Below are 20,905 nucleotides of genomic sequence, written 5' to 3'. Positions count from 1 at the left end.
GTTTGACAGTTGTAACTTCTGCTTTCATATCCATTTCCTTTTTTCTTGAATAGTCTGGTATCTGAACACAGTGAACATAAGGATGATTCCTCTCCTATACAATTTTAATATTTGCGTTTGTCCTTCAGCCTCTCTTCAGGTAACTTATAAGACTTTTAGGCAAGAATCTGCTTTCCCCACAACTTACATGTATAACATTTTCCATTTTATTCCCTTTCACTTTTTTTCCTATACAAGAGTTATTGAGCCAAAGCAAATTTCTTGCTTGTGTAACCTAAAGATTTTGACTCATGTACTGAAGCAGACATCTGCAATGGCTTAGGGCAGCACTGCTTCCAGGGGTCTGGCTCTGCTAGAGGTGGCCCTTCACTACATACGGTGACAAACAGGAACATGTGACTCTTTCCCTGTGGTAGCAATTCCCAGTCTGGTGTATCAGCTTATGCTGCCACTCCAGAATCTGGGCTCAGCATGTTTATTATCCAAATAGCCCTTAAAGAAACATAAGGGTGGGGTATCACAAGGCTACTACAAAGAACGTATGGCAGGTGCATGCTCTGTATGCAGGGGCCCAAGTGTCATTTGACAGTGACTCAGAAGACCGTTTCTTATTCAGGTCACATTCTTTTAATATCAAAGTACAAGCCAGCTGTTAGGTAAGCTGATCAAAGCAAGAAATTGTGTAGCTAAGCGAGAAACCCACCTTTTGCCATATGCATAAAAAGGGTTAACAGCTCTCAAGCACAAAAATAATCCTGCTAAAGTTCAAGGTAAAAGTCTCGGATGTTAAGAGCCAGACAGTCATTTTGTCCCACTGGATCCTGGCTTGTAGACAGACAGTGCTCCTGCAGGTTTTTGCGTAGGCGTTCTGCCTCGCCAACTGCCGGTGCTGGAGATCTCAAGGAAGCCCATCTACACTGATGCTGGGGGGGATGCATCCAGCCCTCCATACCCAAACAGCAATACTGACTGGTATGAAGGGGCAGCGAACAGATAGGATTCCTTTTTGTCTCTGCTTAGGGTAACAAAAATGGAGAACTCTCTTTGATTTTAGGAAACTACATAATTTACAAATGGGGGCTACATTCTATAAAGAAAGGCAATACATGCACATACTGCTACACAATATTTGTATTCCTTTTCTGGCATCTGTCATAGCTTTAATATTGCTTTGTAAATATGTGGAAAAGCCTAAGGCTGTCCACAAGGCTTTCCAGCTGTCTAAGCCACTGTGCAACTGTACATCCTTTTGCATTATTCATGACCTGGCTTCATAGCTCAAAGGCACAAGTGTAGAGCTCTCATTTAAAAGAACAGGATTGGCCATAACAAGGTTGAGTATGGGCAGCATATTCCCTGGCAAATAAAAAGTGGCAGCTGGTACAAAAAGTGCTAAAATAAACTTGGCCATGTACTTTACTGTTTCATAAGCAGCAACGGTATAATCTGCAATTAAATACTGCTTGTGTTATCAACCACTTGTAGGCAGGATGTCACTGTTTATGTGAGCAAGGATAATTCTTCACAAAGAGTTTCGTACCCATCATTGAAGAGAATCCCTCAGGAATCAATGAAGATAAATGCTATATTGTCAGTTAAGCTGCTAGCTGTAGTACTGAAGATAGTTATAATACATTCGAATTAGGAGATTAACATTCACATATTGAGAGAAAGCACCAAAAAGAATGGAGAAAAAAAAAATCTTCTCTCTGTAGTCTTGTACCCGAGCATTACTTGAAATACCACTCAGGAGAGCAGTTTATAGGCTCTTCCTTCCAAAGAGTCTTCAGACGCTGGGCCCAAGCAATCAGCATCTCCTTCCTCTTCTCCTCAGAGACATACTCTGGAGCGAAGCAGATTTGAGGTGCAAGGACTTTGACACCACAAAAGTGCATGATTCCATGCTGGACTCAAAGCAAAGAAAGAAATGCCTCAGGAAATAGTTAGTCTTTCAATTCAAGAATGTGGAAGATTCAAATCTGAAATCGTTTCTCTGACCCAATATAAGGCAGGTTTTCTAAACCTGTGCATTTATCAGGAGAAGGGAAACAAATTGCAAAAGTTCCTTACCTATCCTGGCAGTCACTACTGAAGGCTAGGCATTAAGCAGAATGACATACAATACGCTGAAAAAATAAGGTCAACTTCATTTATTCTGCTCTGTGGAATTTATTTTTAAGTGCTATTAAACTCACAGAACTGTTTTCTTTGGCTGCTGTATGCTATTAAATTTGCAAGGATCAGAGACAGCCTAAAGTTCATTGTACTGTTCCTGAACTGCAGTGTATTTCTCATCTATTTCTGAGTATTTTTTTTTAACCTTTTACCTCTGGCTTAGCCAAACAATCCTGAATGAAGGCTACTGCCTTTCAAATCAGCTCAACTTGCCATTTTCCCTCTGTGTATTTCTGAATTCACAGTTGCGTTTCACGTTCTTTGTCATGTTGTCTTGCAAGCTCTGCAGCTAGATAGCCTCACAAGGGCAGACAACTAGTAATCACAATGGGTAGGGGACCAAAGAATTTAAGCACATCCACTGTGTTATTAAGAAGTAGCTGGCACAATTTGCCTTACCACCTAAATTTCTCAAAGCATGCTTGCTACTTCTGATAAAAGGGTAGCAATAAGAAAAGGCATGCTAACTTTTGTATGCTGATCATTAATGCCAGGATAATGTGCGACTCCTCTCCTGCCCCGCATCCTACATGAATCAGGTAGCTATGGGGAAAAGAAAGCCTGCTAGGGCTAAAGAAAATCCTGTAACACCAGAGAAACTTAAAAGGCTGACAGTATAAGCTTTCTCCAGATTCCAATCTGGAGGAAGGGGCACAAAACAACTTTAAAACTCTGTGGAATTTTGAAGTAGTCTCAGGATTTTAGAGCCCAATTTATAACCTGCAGATGCTTGGAACCAACAACTTAATTCTTTCTTATTATATGATATTTCATATAAAATAAACAATAATACAACTGTTAATTTTTATTATTCCAATTATTTTTAAAGCAAACAACAACCAAATATTCATATATTATACCTGTATGGGCCACAGGAGATAGCGAATATCACCGCTGATACCTCCTTTTGTATACATCTCTTTGCTTCCTCCAGTGGTGAAAGAAAACAGGGCTAATTTGTTCTAGAATTGAGAAAGCAGCGCTTGGGTTAGGCATGTTTAAAGAAGAGTGGCTGAATAGTTCAAGAGATATTCAGGGGAACCTGGACAGCATACGTTTCTAGAGGAGGCGGTGTCCTCTTCTTTCCCAGACCTTATGTGTAGTGGCAGCTCTGAGGCAAAGATTGACGACATACAACTAGACAGTGGACTGTGTGTCAGGGCTTTGGGCAGAGACAGGTTAAAAAGAAAAGGAATTATATGTCTGACACCGTTGTATGAAGCAGGGCTGACCCTTGTTCTCCCCTATGCAATGTCTGGAAAACTGTGGCTGGATAGCACTCTGTTACTGAGAATATCTTTATTCCTGTCCTTCCTGAATGCAGAAATCGAATGCTACAGTCCCCCTTCAAACTTGGGCTTGCTTGTCACTTGCCAAGGAATAATCTGAGAACAAATTATTTCTCAGGTGTTCTAAACCCCTGTGTTTCTTCTGCTTCTGTAACTATGGTATTAGCCATGGGCTTGTGCTCAGCTTCTATCCTCTCAGTTTTAGCTTCTGTAATTGAAATAACATTTTTCCAGTGCAGTATCCAAACCGCCTTGAGCCTGCACTCAGCATGCAGCTATGATCATTGGGGATTATTCCTATTCATCCTAGTGAAGCAGCCATTTCTGAAATTTAAACAAACTGAAATGTTTGGAATTATTAAGAACATCAGAAATTACAGAGATTAATATGCAGCGAGCATAAATATGAAACTAATATCGATTGTTTCTGGATGCTGCAGCTGTTACCAAATAAGATCCATCAGACAGTGGGCCAAAATTTTCCAGGGATATTCCCAGTGCCGTGGAGAATTAAAAATTTATGAATTGTCTTCATGTCTTCTATGATCTTGCCTAATTTATAAGCTACAGAGAAGAAAAGGTTGAAAGGAGATAGTTGGGACAGAGGCTCATGCACTGGGTATTTCAGGTTTCTGATTAAGTTTTATAGTTTAATTCCAACGTTTGACATCTAATCCCAGAACAGGATCTTATCACCTATTCTAGTACGTCACTCATTACAGATTTGTGCAGTCCTACGGTGGTGGGAAGAATGACAGACTATAGTTTTAGGAAATGGATCCATTTAAACTGTTTGCAAGCTGTATGCCATCCCAGTGCACTCTGATACACCTACCAAATTATAAAGCCCATTTTGTAGGCCAACTAAAAATCTCTAGGAGATTGCTTAAATCTTTAGGAACCACTGCATTCTCCTTATTGTACTACCTTTCAGACAGTTTTAATAGCCAGAAAGTTACTCAACACATTACCAAAGCATTATTTCAGGAGAGGGTAAAGTGAGAGCTTTAAACAAATATAATGGAAAAGAAAGACCAATACCATCAAGAGCATTGTGCAAATCTTGATCTTAATAAAACAATCTCAAAAACATACCTTGAGCAAACCTGAATCGTAACAGTTTGGAAATTCGTGAGCAAATCCTTGGACCAAGACTCTGTCCATCCAGCCCTTCATGATTGCTGGCATGCTGAACCAATACAAGGGAAACTAGGCAAAAAGTAAATTACCTTGTTAGCACAGAGAATCGGGGCCATCCTTAGGCCTGGTCTACAAGCCAAATCCTATTCTCTTAATCTGTTCAGATTTTGTATATGCCTTCTTCCAGCTCTCTGTCAGGAGAGGCAGTAACTATGCTTGGCAAAAATAAGTGCTTTCTGTTTGTAGTAGTCTCAGGTACATACCTGAGCATCTATAGCACGCTAACACCATGGTGAATGTGAGGGCTTCCCCACAAATTAAAGGTGGAATATGATGAAACAGGAAGGTGCCATTTAATTCAAACTTAAGACTGTACAGAATTGTGTCTCCTATTGCTGAAATGCAAAAAGAACATATGATCTAATGTGGCCTCTAGAATGTGGCCAAAATGCACTCAGAGAGCCTTATTACCAGGACTGACACCTGGTGATCAGTTCTGATCTGACAGTCTGCTGACAAATGCCATGGGATCTTAAGAAAGACTTACTTTCACACCCTGCTGACATGATGACCCTGAATCACTTTATCGAGAAGAAAACTTCTTCTTTAACAGTAGGACCCTCTGTTTCTAGATCCTTCAGTTAGCCCATGGGAATACAGCCTAAAGCTATCGTGTCTTATTTGCATGATCTTGAATGCTTTATGGACTCTTATTCTAGGATGCATCGCTATCCCTAAACTTTTGTACACACTGCAGTACAGAAGAAGAAATTCTGTAAAAGCTTAACCATGTGTGGCTTAATTCAAGATGGAAACAATGTGAAAACTGGGCAATCATGACTATCTCTAGAAGTGGTGAGTTTAGTCTGTAGTAAATTTTAAATTACTTTATGGTGTCTCTCAGGGCTTTTTTTCTTTCTTTTTTTTTTTTCTGCACCAGAACATACTCAACTGTTCATAGCATTCTATAGAGAGAAAGTAGAAAGCAACCACTTCCTTCGGGGGATGTTTTACTATACTTATCTCAGAAGCAACAGTGTAAAAATGATGCAGACTTACAGTGAAATGCTTAATTGAGATATCGTCACATCCTAAATTTCATCTAGAGTTGGACAGTGAAATACATATAGGCTATGCCCAAGGCCAACAGGCATACAAAGAAATGTAAGGCTAGTATTGCCTTATACAGTACTTCTGGGACTTGTAGACAGTGAGGACGGAGCTGGCACAGTGGGGAACGGAGATGGGGTGTAATGATGGGTTAGCAAGTCCAGATAGTGCTTCTGCAACTCAGCAATAAATGAGGACAGTCTGGTCAGGGAAGTCCAAATTCCCTGAGCCTGCTGGCTGCCCCTAGCTACTGGCCCAGAAAATAAGCCTTGCCCTGCTTTCTGCCAGCCTGCCTGACATCCATGGTCACGTATGTCTTTGTGCATCCAGACATTAAGTTTGTTAGTGAATTACTGGATTTGCTGTCATTTCAACCTGGATAATTGTGCTACTGAATTACTGGATTTGCTGTTGTAATGACCCAGGTAATTGTACTACTGATCTGTATTTGTTTCTGTACCATTACTTAGAGATAAAGTGTTTATTCCTAAAGCTGTTGGTCTGGTGTCTGTTACCATATCCCAAACCTGTAACTTGGCAGGGCTGCCTTAAGCCCTTACACACACTATTGTGTGTGGATCTGTGTTTGTTTTGCGTGAGCTCCGAGACAAAGGGATAGTATTGGGCTGCCTGATGACATGGCAAGGTTCTCATATCGAGAATTATAGTATTATTTTGCACTCCATACTTTCTGGTCTGAGTTGCTCAATGCAATCGATTTGGAGTGCAGGTAGTGTGAGGACCAGTCTTCACAAAACCTATGCAATCAGACTACTTTTGAATATTAATTTTTAAGTGAAGCTTTGCTGTGAATTTTACTCAGGTATGTTAAGGTTCTAATTTCAGATGCCTTCCTACTCCTCAAAAATGCCAGTGTGGAGCCATTATTTGTGTGAAAACTTCATACTGTGCTAGCACAAATAATACTTACACATGATCTGGTATTTTTGATATTTTCTAAAATCCACATCCTATCAGAAAAACCTGACGCCTTGAAATTGCTTCGCTGGATACAGACTGTTTTGTGTTGATGGCAGAGCTACTACCTCTTTTTACTCTGGCTAGATTCAATGTTCCTAATGAAATCTATAATCTTCTCACTTACTATTCTTTTTTTTTTGTTCAACCCTGTACATTACAACTGAAGTCTTTTAATACAATTTAAAATAATGACCTGAAAAATCAGTAAGTCTGCTTCCTGCACCTTCTTTTGTTCTTCAATCAGATCGTTGGACAAACATCCTCTCTTGTAAGCTTCCCATGTCTCCGTGCCATAACTGAACTCCTCTGAGTTGTGCAAGCAACCTGTGGGTAGAAGTGACCAGTCATTGCTTGACCTGTTTCTAGCATCATAGCCAGATCAGAATTAAATACAGATTGCAATCTACAGTTCTAAATTGAGTTACTGTTTTCCATTTTTTCCCACTTCCTTATTTTCTTTTTTTTTTTTTGTGGATATTCAGCATCATCACAGCTGATGGCGATTTGATTTTAAACTGGAGAGAAATGTAGTGTCTCAGAGTACTAAAACTTTTGCCTTTCTGTAGCAACATATGAAGTTCAATAAGAGGACTTAAGCTCGGCTCAAGACTTTGGTGATGCAGGTGGATGATTTAAGAGGATTTAAGAGAATTTTGCTAATTGCTCTGCCTCTGCATTAAGGATTACTGAAAGCACCATGCAGTCACAAGCACCATGTAGCTGCTTTTCAGCCTCTGTAACTGGGAAACTCAGCAGGGGCTAGGGAACCAGTATTGGTTGGCTCTGCTGACTCCACTACAGTTGGGTGAGCTGATTCAAGTACGTCTGAATCAGGCATGTATATCCATTTTGCTGATTCAACTAGTAGATCATCTATCTCTAGCAGAAGAGAGAGGCAGTAGCCTCATGAACTAAACTCTAGGAACTCATAGAACGGTATCTGAAGGCATTTCTCACCCATGAGAAAGATTTCAGAGACTGATTGTGGACATGTCCTAATGCATTTTTCCCTCTCAGTAATGACACTATGAGACAAGGTTCATATTCAGGAGTGGACTTTTAGAAATGCTTATGTCTGGTCATTAATACGTTTCTTCTTGTTTTTGCCAGAGCTTGCACTGGACCTGTGCTATTTCTTTTTGATTCTTGTTTTCAGCTGTCACAGATTATGTTATGGCTTTGTGTTTCATGACCTGGAAAAATACTGGGGCTAAATGCTAGTAAGAGCACACTGAAAATATCACATAAGCCTAACAAGAGCATCACTGTTTTTCTCAAGTCTTAACGGCATCATCTAGTCATTTTTAGTAATCATATACTACCAAGGTAGTCAGGAGGTGCCGAGACAACTCAAAAGCCCACGCACTTAAGTGCCTGGAGCTAACTTGCAGAAAGCATTTGTAATCTTGCTCATTAAGAGAAGGTGGTTCTTAGAACTTTTCTGCAGTTGATTGAAAGTACATTAAAAATAATATTTTCCCTCATTCACTTTAGTCTAAAGGCAAAACACTGTTTCATAAATCTGTACTATACAGATACTTCATTTTTCTGATTGAGGGGCCATTTCTAGTGATCAGATTTATTTAAATAAAGATGATACTTGTTGGGTTCCTACACTGACATTTCTTAGTCAATGCTAATAGAAAATAAAAAGCTGGGTCTTGTTAGTTGAGGGATATTTGTACAAAATAATACCAACTATTTTTTGAAGTGCACCTAACAGCATGGTTCTGGATTGCTAAAGCAGCAGGATAGACAAGGTGAAAGTTTGTCTCGTCATTGTTGTTGAAGAAAGTGTATTTTTGCTAGTCTCACCAACAATGTCATTTCTTGTTGCTCTTGGCTCGAACTGCATTGCATATAAGTCAGACACTGTGACACTGCAGCCCTGCTTGCTCAATTCTTCCACAGCAACCCTCTTCAAAGACCCGTTCAAGGACTTGGGCTCTTGATGTGCATAGACTATCAGGACTTTTCTCCCTGGAGGCAGAAAGAAAACCAGAAGACACTTTTGAGTATAGGAGACAGGTACGAAACAGTTTGTGGAGCTGGGGCCTGGCCCTTCATTTTTCTGTTGTGCGTTTTCCAAGCAGCACAAAACTAGTGAAAACAGAATGATAGCGGCAGCATTTGACCCCCGCGTGGCAGCAATCAGTGACTCATGAAGAACTGAACAGTGAATGCCCCCAGTCCAGCAACAGGGCTTTCCTAGGTGGAACTCAGTGGACAGTGGCTGTGTTTCCATAGCAGGTCACACTGCCCTACATCAGCACAACCCAGTCCCTCCTCTTGAATCAGCATTTGTGTTTATCTGATTCTACTACCCCCAAAAAAACTCACCCAACAACAGAGAGAAAAAAAAAAAGCTGTCTGCTGGTTTAGCTCCTTAGGCTGGGTCAGACAAGCTACAGCACAAGTGTGAGGGGCGGGCTGGGATCAAAGCAGTGCCAGCTTAGATTCCCTCAAAATGTTGTGGAAAGAACTTCTGAGAGCTCAGAGGATCTTCCTCCTGCAATGTGGGATCCCCTCATCTTCCAGCTCAGTGCCACGCAAGTGACAACATCGGGGTAAATGTGTAAGATGCCACTATCCCACTTCAGCATCATCACAGCGACTTCAACAGAAAGCAACATGACTTTTTCTTAGCTGTGAGAGCGAGCTGTCTAGTGTATCTCAAACTGCTGACAAAGTGGATTTAGGGTAAGCTGAGCGGCAAGACGGATATGTTGGGATGGAGCTTCTTAAACTAATGTAACAAGGTGTATCAGAGCTTACTTGTTCAAAATTTTATTGTACATAGGCCATTTAATTTTAACAATTCTCTAAAAAAAAAATCATTCATCACTGAACACAAGGGAAAGGTGAAATGCTTTTATGAGGTAGTAGTTGTTTATACATAAACACTGCAGAGAGGAAAATTTCCAGGGACAATTGAAAATGACTGGATCTGGAAAACATGCAGCTCTGGGTTCCTAACTGCCAACACAAAACTCAGGCAACTGCTGAGTTCAGTTTCTCCAGGGGACACAGAAGCTGTACGGCCCAGGCACCACCAGGGTGACAGGTAAGTTTAAGGTGTCAGAGATAATTAATAGAACCCAAGGTGAATGCTTGCAAGAATAATACCTCATTTTTAACCTAAATTATAAGGGGTGATTATTTCTCCAGTGTGCATAGCGTCCATGAAACAATAGCTTTGCCAAGACACTATTAAAATTTGTGGTCAAATGCTATCATAAATTTAACACGTGTATGAACTGTTTAAACCCCTGCTCCATAACTTACTCTGGAATATCAAGAGCAGTTACCTCTTTGCTCTTTCTGCTAACTCTCAGCAAATAGGTAGTTCAGTGGCTGGAGATGACACAAGCTCACAGATGCGCTAAGATTAATTCTGCAAGCTGCTGGGTTGCCTCCATTTCAGTGGAGCTGGGGGCACTCGGACACAGTGTTCAGAGAGACTGGAGTTTTCAAAGGCATCTGAAATAATTTCAGTCATGTGAAAAAGTAATACCTTAGTATCCCAACTGAATATTACAGAGATACGACATACCAGCGTGCCCAGGCCTGAAAGAGAACAGCATTTTTATTAGTATTTGTTCTTACCTGCCATTTTCCAGAAGCACTGAGTAGCTTCTGTCTTGAGAATCTGACACGGCCTGTGAACTCAAACGACAAATTTGCTTATGTGAGAAACATCAGGAAAAGGTACAAGGAAAATCGCTGTTTCAGTAGCACATGTACCATTCCGTGTGGATGTGAAGGGGCTGCGAGGGGAAAACATCGCGCGAGTGCCTGTGTGTGCGTGCCTATGCCCACATACACGTGCACAGGCGTGCACTGCGGCCGCACGACCCGCCGGGGGCTGAGGCCGTGCCGGCCGGTAAGCCTTCTCTCGTCCAGCGACCCTCGGCGGCTGGACGAGCGGCCGCCGGCGGCGGGAGAGGCGAGCTCCGCAGGCCGCCTCGCACTCGGCTTCCCCCGGCCGCCGGCCGGGAGTCTCGGGCGGAGGTTCGCCTCCGCGCCGCCGGACTAGCGCTGAGCGGTTGCCGCACGCCCGCTGCACCCAGGGGCGGAACCGGATGTGCCGCCTCCCTTCAGAAAGAGCTGGGCGCTGCTCCCGCTTCTCGGGCTCCCGCTCCAACCCCCGGGTTGTTCCTCTAACAACCGGTTTCAAAGCGACGCTCCCGGCCCCGGCGCAAGCCGGCTATGCCGCTCGCCCCAGCCCGGGAAGGGCCGCGGACACGCCGCCGCGGCCCGTCTCCCCGCTGGGCGCGGCCCGGGGTGCTTTTACCTGCTGCCCGCGGCGCGGCGGGGCTGGCGGCGGCCCTCCCGGCGGCCCCGCTGCCCGCCCGGCTTGCCCGGCCCGGCCCGAGGGCCTGCGCCAGCGCGGGGTGGGGGCGGGCTGGGCGCCGCCCGCTGCTGCGGCTGCGTGGGAGCTGTCGCACCCGTTAGGTGTTACTACGCGTGATAACTGTTACTAATACACACGGTGTATCACATACTTACTGGCGTTTCTTTGTAACGGGTGCTGCTCGTCCCCGAGTGCTGCCGGAGGGGAACCGGGACGGCTCCTAGGTGGGTACCCCTCCGTCTCCTCGAAGCATTCGGTGAGTCCTCACCTATCTACCAGGGGCCGAGTACCATCAGTTGTGGTTTTCAAATGGAGAATCCGAGGTGGAAATCAAGTGACTGGGCCCAATGGCCTGGGAAATAAACGGCCGAGCTGCCTGTGTCCTCTTGCAATGGGGTGAGCAGAAAACCTCTGTGCAAACCTTGCACCATCAGCATTTTACACCCACTGCCCTCTATGCTCTCAGGGTCAGGGGAGGCACGCAGCCCTCAGCTATCTTCCCTGGCTTCCCAGGGAGAAGGTGACACACACGGTGCTGCGGGCACTGGGGACAGCCCTGTCTGGAAATGGGCAGTGGCAGTGTCAGAAACCAAGCTACAGCTACAGAAACTACAGCTGTCACTCACCAAAATATGTTGAGTATAAAACATGAGCCCAAATTCGGCTTGGCTGCACTCTCCTCGTTATACAGGAAGCAGCATGGTAAAGAACTGGGCAGGGACTCCAGAAATGCAGATCTGAATTAAAGTTTACTTCCCCTGAGGTAGGATGTCTTATTTTTGTCTTTTCATCCCTTCTGGTGACAGAAATAATGAGACCTTCTGACAAAACACTCAGTGTTTAAATGGCTAAGGGCTGTTGGTATTAGTATACTGTTAGCAAGTAGAATTCACTTTTGTGAAGACTGAGCAAAAACTAGGAAAGAAGCTGAAATGGACATAGCCCAAAGACTTTGCCTTTTATTGTTGTTTTATTAGAGTTGTTTTTTATAGCTCATAGAAATGACCAAGCCAAAAGTATGTGTTTTCCTTCACTTTTCCCCCCCTGTATAAGGTCTATTTATGGTAAGATATGGGAAACTAAAGGAAAAATGATAGTTTATATACTGTACCACATAATATTGTCTGACAGACTATTTAATATGATACCTCACAGAAACTGTAAAGAAAAAAAATTATACTGTTCTTGCTAACTTTTCTCCATTCAAAACTCGCTAAGTATTAGAGTATTTCCAAGGGGTCTTTTTTTTATTTTCCCGGTTCCTTCTTTCCTTCTCAGCATTCTGGACGTTCCAGTTGTTTCTGCCTGGACATCACCCGGGCATTGGCCGGGTCTCTGCCAGCACGCAGCCTCTTCTGGGGTCCTGTTTCCCTTCCTATCCTTATCTCCTGCTATCAGGAGCCTGGTCAGAGCAAACGATGGCTGTTGCCCAGCCCATGCGCCCAAAACTTTCTCTGGGGTGGGTGGGAGCTGACGCCTGCTTGGTCTTATCCTGACATGGAGTATCAGAAACACTCCTGGATTCCCACCCAGGTTTTGACACAGCTCCTGGACTGACAATTATCTTGGTCTCTTTTGGAGGTTTAATGGTAAAGAGCGAGCATAACATGTATAGAGTAAATGGCTGATTTTCTCTTGGAGCACAAAATATTTTTGTCCTCCCCAATATATATTGTTATCATATATATTATTGTTAACAACATTTGAAAAGGTCTACCTGAATATAAAAACAGCATTAAAAAGGGAGTATATTTTGTGGAGGAAGGACTTCAGAGAACACATTAATGATGCATCAGATGGATAGACACCTATGTTAAAATATTTCACAGCTGTATAAGAGGAAAGATGGTTTATTTTACTACTGGTAAATAATAGGCTTTTAAAACTGGAAAATACTGGAACGCTGTAGGTGTGCATTGTGATTTTAGACAAATGAAAGCTGTAGTCTCAGCCTTGAGCAGTTTATTAATTTGAAGAGCATAAAATCATTAAATATTTCGCCACATAAGATTGACAGCAGTGATCTCACTGTAGAGGTCTCACACACCACCACCTCCCCTCCCCCCATTTCTGAGTAAGGTTGTAAAAGTTTACAGGATTAGTTCCTGTGTTAATTCCTAATATATCCTAAAGTACATTTCTCTCAAATATTGTTGGAAAGATCTCTAATAATAAAATTTTAAAAAATCCTTTCATGTTTGTCTTTGGCCAAGGCCCATTATAAGGATTTCAGCAGCCACATTCAGCAATTTCTTGGCAACCTTGTGAGCACCCATTAGTTTTTCAGACCTCTTGAGGGAATTCTTTATGAAACTCAAATTTCATAGTTTTAGGAATCCATTTATTTTTGCTGTTTGGGCAACTGTGTGGGACAGAGTGAAGTTTCTTGTAGCCTCCTTTTCCCCCTTCTGCTCCCCCCACCTCCTTTAAAGCTAATTAGCACTCAGGAAGTTGTTGCAGTAGCTCAAACATCCTCTGATGTACCAGTACCCTGTCTCCAACCCTGCCCACAAGTAGATGCCCAGGGAAGAGTAAGGGCAGGTAAGCACGTGTGATACTGACCCCACTGCTCTCAGCCTGCAGCTATCTTCAACTCGGGCCTGGGCATGTTGGAGTTTGTCTATATAGTAACCTCCAATTTACCTCTCTGTCAGGCACCTTTCCCAGTCTCCCTGTGAATCCATGCCAATCCCTTAAATGTGCACTATCCTTGGCAAGGTCTTGCGCAGACTCAATTCCTGCTGTGTGAGGAGCAACCGCTTTTTTTTGCTTTGCGTCTGGTTCCTATCAGCTTCATTTGATGCCCCTTGGTTCTTATACTGGGAGTGACAGTGAAGAATCAATCCTTGCTTATCCCCTCTGTCAGTTGCTGATTTTGTGGACCTGCATCGTATGCCTCCTGAATCACCTCTTTTCTGGAGTGAAGTGTGTTCTTCAGGGGGGCTTTGTTCAGAAACTACCCTGTATTTTCAGTCCTTCCTAGTACTCTTCTCTGCCCTTTTCCAGTTCTGCTGTATCATTTTCTGAAGAGAGGGAACCAGATCTACATATAGTATTCACAGTATGGATGTGCCTTTGATTTATCCAGTGGTATGATGATTTTCTGCTCTGTAGTCCTGTTCTGGTTTCGACTGGGATAGAGTTAAATTTCTTCCTAGTGCTGTGTTTTGGATTTAGCATGAGAAGAATGTTGATAACACACTGATGTTTTCAGTTGTTGCTAAGTACTCTGTAGTCAAGGAATTTCAGCTTCCCATGCTCTGCCAAGTGCAGAAGAGGCTGCGAGGGAGCATAGCTGGGACAGCTGGCCCAGCTGGCCAATGGGGTATTCCATGCCATGTGGCATCATGCCCAGTATATGAATGGTAGGCGTGTTCCAGGAAGTAGCGATTGCTGGTTTTTTGGGCATTGCTCGGCAGATGGTGAGCAACTGCATTGTGCATCACTCATTTTCTATATTCTATTATTATTATTATTATTATTATTATTATTATTATTATTTATTTTCCTTTCCCTTTCTGTTCTATTAAACTGTCTTTATCTCAACTCATGAGTTTTCTCATTCTTACCCTTCCGATTCTCTCCCTATCCCACTGTGGGGAGGGTGGGAGTGAGTGAGCGGCTGTGTGGTGTTTGGCTGCCTGCCGGGTTAAACCACAACAAGTCCTAATAATTCCTACTGTAAAATTTGCTTTTTTGAGTGCTATCAAGTGTTGAGCTGATGTCTGTGTGGAATTATCTGTCATAATTAGAAGATTTTACTCCTGTGTGGTGGTAGTCAGCTCAGAGCCCTTTATTTTAAATGTGAGGCCAAGTTGGTTGGTTTGTCTCCCATAAGCATCTCTTAAGATTCACAGAGACTAAAAATAACTTTTAATTTAGGGACATGGTTTAGTGGGCATGGTGGTGTTAGGTTGATGGTTGGATTTGATGGTCTTAGAGGTCTTTTCCAACCTTAATGATTCTATGATTCTATGATTCTATAATTGCCTGGCCTCCCGAGCAGCGTCCAGAACACTGTGCTAGTCTTGGTTCCCATATAGGTTAGAAACAACCCTCGTGCTCCGTGAATGACTCACCTATAAGAGGAATTTGGCACAACTTGGTAGCTTAAATACTGTTCTTCAGATATATTCTAGGTTCACTTTTCTACTATTATCTAAAATACTTTTACTCTTGATTTGTAGCCCCAAACCCTCTAGTGAAGATAAATAACTTTTTTTTTTTCTCTGAAAAACTAATCAGGAAACATGCTTTTCTGTTGATTTTATTGGGGCAGGGGGTTGGACACATAGCTGTGGAGGGCAGAGATACCTCTTTTTTTATACAGTTGCAATATTTGCTTATTGGACCACTTTTTTAGCAAGTTCAAGAGCTGGATTTAATTCTGTCTTCAGCTTGAGGGAAACCAAATACCCATTCTTAAAGAGTGACCCCCACATCAAACTGCGGGCTCTTCTGGAGTGGGTACATCGTCAGTTCCTGTTGAAGGTGTTTCACTGCAGAAAAATATCTTGGATTTCGGTGATGGAAAGAGATTTATAGCAAAATGGGAATCAAGAGCTTGATGTGGGCTTAGGTGGTTTTCCAAGGCAAAAACTTGCCAAGTACTGGTCAAGAAAATCTCTTAGCTAGTAACAAGGCATATTTGACAGCTTGCTTCTATGCCCTGGTGAAATGAAGTATCTTGCAAAATTGCAAAGGACATGTAACTAAAAAGGGAGAGAATCATTCATATAAATGATTTTTCAGCAAAAGTTGGTTCCTGATTCTCTTCCCCAGTATGGAGACAAATTTCACTGACTTCTTCCTTTCCTTTCCTATGCTGACATGTAGGGTCATGCTGTCTGCAAGCTCTTCCCCTCCTCTTCCTTCACTAGTTGACAAGTAGGATGTCAGTTTGGATAGCCTTGGCCCACCAAATGGCGTTCTGGAAGCCAGACCCATTTCTATCTGCAGTTTATTTTGTTCCTAAGTATTTTATGCTTCTTTGAAACCAGCTGTTATCCTTAATGAGCCCATTAATACTTTCTTGAACTGTTACCGGTTAAGTCCCGTGAGCAATCACTGATTTTAAGCCACTCAGTCATATTCTGCATACAAACAAAGCTCCATTTTGTACAAAGTACTTTTAAAATCGTCTCTGTTTTGCCAAGAAGCTTTTGTATTCTATTTTCAGTAATAAATATCTACTCTTAATATTGCTCTGAAGTTACTGAGTTTAGTAATAAAAAATGTCCATGATCATAAGGTGTATATAACTCAGCTAGGAACTGGAGAGAACCAGCTCGGTGACCTGAAATACTTTTCCAGTGGCTATGCTTTCAGAGAACTAAACTTCCTGAGCCCATAACAGTCCCTCTGAACAGTGACAGGACATCAAAGTATTGTCATTGCTTTAGGAAGCCCACTTCAAAGATGCTGTAACGGTGCAAATGTTATGACATAGGGGATTACAGTCGAGAATAGAATAGAAATAGATTATTTCAGTTGGAAGGGACCTACAATAATCATCTAGTCCAACTGCCTGACCAATTCAGGGCTGACCAAAAGTTAAAGCATGTTATTAAGGGCATTGTCCAAATGCCTCTTAAACACTGACAGGCTTGGGGCATTGACCACCTCTCTAGGAAGCCTCTCCCAGTGTTTGACCACTCTCTTGGTAAAGAAATGCTTCCTCATGTCCAGTCTAAGCCTCCCCTGGCGCAGCTTTGAACCGTTCCCACGTGTCCTATCACTGGATACCAGGGAGAAGAGCTCAGCACCTCCCTCTCTGCTTCCCCTCCTCAGGAAGCTGTGGAGAGCAATGAGGTCACCCCTCAGCCTCCTTTTCTCCAAACTAGACAAGCCCAAAGTCCTTAGCCGCTCCTCATAGCACATTCCTTCCAGCCCTTTCACCAGCTTTGTTGCCCTCCTCTGGACGCTTTCAAGGACCTTAACATCCTTCTTAAATTGTGGGGCCCAGAACAGCCAACCTCCCTCTTCTCGCTCTACCCCAAACCAATGTAACTACTCTCCACTTAGACATGCAGGTGGGATTTTTCTCTCCTAATTTTAGCCATGTGAAAGTTAGGGCATCTAGTCTAGACTCCCTCTAGAGCCGAGTTAGTCACTCTCGGATGCAATTCCTTTCACTTGCCTTCAATGCTAGTGGAAGGATGCCCACCACTTGGCTTACAGCAGACATCTGGCAGCATCTAGGAAGCTACAGGAGATGAATGCTGTCCTCCCCTGTCAGAATACTTGGACTCCCACAGCCTTTTGAGCTATAGCTATTGTCAGCGGTGTGTAAAAGACCCAAGTTTTCCAAGTGTATAAAACCCAGCTATATAATGTCAAAGGGTAAGGAAATAAGGGGTATTTTCATATTTCACTAGCGTGCTGAGGCTAATTACTGTCTGGCACTGGTTGCTGTAAAAACAGCATTATAAAATACCTGAGGTAGAATAGTTTAGGATGAATCAGAAGCTGTAAACCAGAAAGCCCTCTGCTGGGAAGTATTTAGAATGAGCCTAGTGATTATTGCTGTGACGGTGCCAGCAAAATTTATACAGCAAACAAAGTACAGTAGAAGCAGGAGGAAGACTAAAAAACTGCAGCTAACAAAGTGGGTGCAGGGAGAAGGAACTAGGTAGAGCCACGAGCAGGCGTGACACCAAAAGATTACACTTTGAAATTAAATGAGTTTTCCAGGTCAAAACTGTGATATACTGGCACAGTGATACAGGGACATCTGCAGCGCTACTTCATGCGTCATACTGCTTTGCGAACAGAGACCTTCGTTCCCCAGACATGTCTGAATAATACTTCCTACACTAGCATCCCGTAAGAAAAAAAAAAAAGACGTTTGTCAATTGGTGGTAAAAAAGAAAAGTAAAAAGGGTCAAAACAAGAGTATCTGAATACCTAAAAACAACTAAGTGCTTTTATTTACATTCTCTACTAATATCTCGTAAGCATTGAAATAAAAATTTTGAGTTGATTATGGGAGAAAGAAAAGAAAATCCTGCATTTCAAATACACCCAAGAGAGAGGAAATAACTAATACATTTTATTGCCTCCAAGTTATGTCCATTTATGGCCTAACTTTAAAATCTGCATGCTAAGAATATGTTATTGGATATTATAATAAGACTCTCTGAAGTTCAAGAGCTAAACTACTCTTAAATAATCAGGTTTGTTGCTTCAAGCCAAAAATGAATTGAGTCATCAACACAATCAAAAACATTATGGATGCCAGTGTAAAATACAAACACATACAGCACATAGGTTGATTGATTCCTTCAGCAAGTGAACTAGATTAGCATTTTGTTTTCTTTTTTCCCCCACTTTATCAGATGATATTATGTGATTTATCAGCACACAACTTTGTGATCCTTAATATCTGTTGTATAAATTCATGTGGAAATGGTAATATCATATTTGTGTGCATGTGCATTTTCTTCATACAAATTACAAAACGTGAGTTAGGGTGCAAGGTACAGTCGTCTATCTTAGAAAAGAAATTAATTACAATATAACTGTGCAGGAGCTGTTTTAGCTTTCCTTATGCCTTTTCCTAGGATTAATACAAGTTTATTGTACTCATTGTTCTGTCTCTGGAGTAGTATATTAAGGTTTTAAAATATTGTGTATCCAAAGGATAACTGTTGTGCCTTCTAGCACCCATTGCAAGGGTTTGCCTTTGTAGCAGAAGGGAAGCCTTCACCAAGGACGAGTTTTTAATCTTTAATGCAAGTTCTGTCCTAGAGGAAATGTTTTAAGAACCTTTGTCACCAGTGATAATAAGCAGCAAGGAAAAACGATGCTAACAAATTGTTAGTGTAAGAGAAATCCTATTTGATATTAGTTTTCTGTGACTGTTGCAGAGAACATGGCCACTGGGAGAGCAGTGAGTACTGCGGTTCTGCACTGAAAAAAGGAAGAAGAAAAGAGAAATTGGGAAGTAATATCCTACAGAAAATATTTTTGCATCGGTCTGTACCCCCATATGTGTCACAATAACACTGTAGTTAGTCCTAGGCTTCTTTTGTCAGGTAATAAAGATGACAGTCACCCTCGTATCGATCTCTCTCCTTAGAGCAGAAGAGTTGACGGACTTGTGCAACAGGAAGGAAGGAAGCAGGAGGACTGCGTGACTAACAGCCTCTCACTGTGACCTGTTTTTCTTCTCAGTCTCTCTCTCTGGTAATGAGTAACAGAAATTGAAAATGGTAATCTCTGGGGTTAACAAGTGTATAGTATCTCTGAATGAAAAGCAAACCATCAACAGGGATAGTGTCCTGGGAAACAATTCTTATCAGTTGTTTAGCTTTTTTTAAACCTTGTGATGTTAACTATTTAACACTACTAAAGTATATAAATGAAATATGTATTTAAGGCTTTTATCTATTTGAAACTTGATCGCAGCTTCTGCTAGCAGATTTTTGCCAGGAAGTAAGGGGACTACTTCATTCAAGTACAAATTCTGGGATATATAAATTTGTTACTTGTAAATTAGTAATCTCTTCTGTACTTTTTGATTGAGAAGTCTGGCCTGACATACTCTTTTCAACACAGGCTGGAATTTCAAATCTGACTATAGACTCAGTCTTCATGTGTAAAGCACAGCAGATCTAGGATTTGCCTTTGCATCTGAATAATAAGAATCTTTGCCAAGTGTCACTCTTTCTTCGCCCCATTTGTGGTAGCAGAAGTCAATAGGGTGTGTCTGCACTCTCCCTCAGCTTCTTGTGGAATTGTTCATGTAAATATAGAGTGGAATGAATATTAACTGGTACCTAAAGAAGTAATAAGTAGGCAGTTTGATTTCAGGGGAAGGCATTTTATGGAGTATTTGAACTGAGAGTGGCAATGTGTTAGCTGTGATATTAAAAAACATGAATATGTCTGAGCATAGTTTTCTGAGAAGGTACTTTAAAATCTGCTGATATTCTACAGCTCTACCTGTTTGATTTTGAACACTAGCTCCAAGCAGAGTTTTAAAGGTTTTTTTTTTTTTCGGGGGATAAGTGGAGGAGGGCGTATTTTCTATGCCAATAATTCTTCCCTTAGGTGAAACAAAAACTTGGGAGACCTGTTTCTATAGTCACTGTGCTTCAAAGTTACTTTCTACCCCAGACGTAAGATTTACATTTGTCTATTATGTCGAAAAGGTCATACATCAAGTTGACACTCTGTTTTCATATTCAAGTTGATGCTTCTTTAGATTTGAAAAGTAAGGCTGGAAAGGAGCCCAGCTGCTGGCTGAAGTCTGTTGTGATGGGGAATGAATGTAATTCCATAAAGTTGATAAACTCTAGTTAGGTGTCAGCAGGTATGTAAGGTGCTGCCTCTGGTGAGTCCAGTGATGTGTGACATAATTTATTTCAGAAACAACTGATTTTAGATATTCTTTCCAAAGGGATTTTTGCAGGTTCCTCTTACATGCCAGCGTACTTGTCTGAAACACCTGCTGACAAGTCCCTCCGTGCAGCTGCAAACCACGTGGGGAGAAAGCCAGGAAAACGAAAGGGAGCACGCACTTGCTCAGTGTGCCATGAGCTCACCCTGGCAAAGTTTGTTATGGGACATACCCATGACAGTAACTTGGTGATTGCTTCCTGGTTACTGTCAAGCCTTTCGTTGACTTGGAATCAAGCTATAATATGGGATCAAGTCCTGTGCATGAACACATCATCCCATGATCTGAATGTTAACCGTCAAGGTAAAAAAGTCGTCAAAGTAAAATTGTTTTAACACACAGTCTCCCACCCAGGCTCAAGATTAACAACCTGGCATTGGAAATAATGAGCAAGTCAGTGATGAGCAAGTCAGTCAAAACAAATCCAACTACTTAGCCAGTGTTCAAAAGAAT

The 20,905-nt window shown here is 42.0% G+C and overlaps 1 protein-coding gene across 2 annotated transcripts; it reads right to left on the bottom strand.

Moving 5' to 3' along the window:
* Nucleotides 1-228: 228 nt before the first annotated feature.
* NQO2 (N-ribosyldihydronicotinamide:quinone dehydrogenase 2) lies at nucleotides 229-11,043 on the bottom strand. 2 transcript variants are annotated; one of them, XM_075142586.1, is made up of 7 exons: nucleotides 10,990-11,043; nucleotides 10,302-10,354; nucleotides 8,511-8,675; nucleotides 6,889-7,019; nucleotides 4,560-4,673; nucleotides 3,036-3,137; nucleotides 229-1,904 (listed from the first exon to the last, which is right to left on the bottom strand). In XM_075142586.1, the coding sequence occupies exons 2-7, from the start codon at nucleotides 10,306-10,308 to the stop codon at nucleotides 1,731-1,733; spliced, it is 693 nt and encodes a 230-aa protein (XP_074998687.1). In that variant the 5' UTR covers nucleotides 10,309-10,354; nucleotides 10,990-11,043; the 3' UTR covers nucleotides 229-1,730. The 2 variants fall into 2 exon arrangements, with proteins under 2 accessions (XP_074998687.1, XP_074998688.1); XM_075142587.1 differs by having other exon boundaries at nucleotides 614-1,843.
* Between the last annotated feature and the right edge of the window lie 9,862 nt (nucleotides 11,044-20,905).

The sequence above is a fragment of the Calonectris borealis genome, chromosome 2 (genome assembly GCF_964195595.1).
Source record: "Calonectris borealis chromosome 2, bCalBor7.hap1.2, whole genome shotgun sequence".
Taxonomy (NCBI): Eukaryota; Metazoa; Chordata; class Aves; order Procellariiformes; family Procellariidae; genus Calonectris; species Calonectris borealis.
Note: the sequence above shows the minus strand (reverse complement) of the source record. Positions and strands in the feature narration are given on the sequence as shown.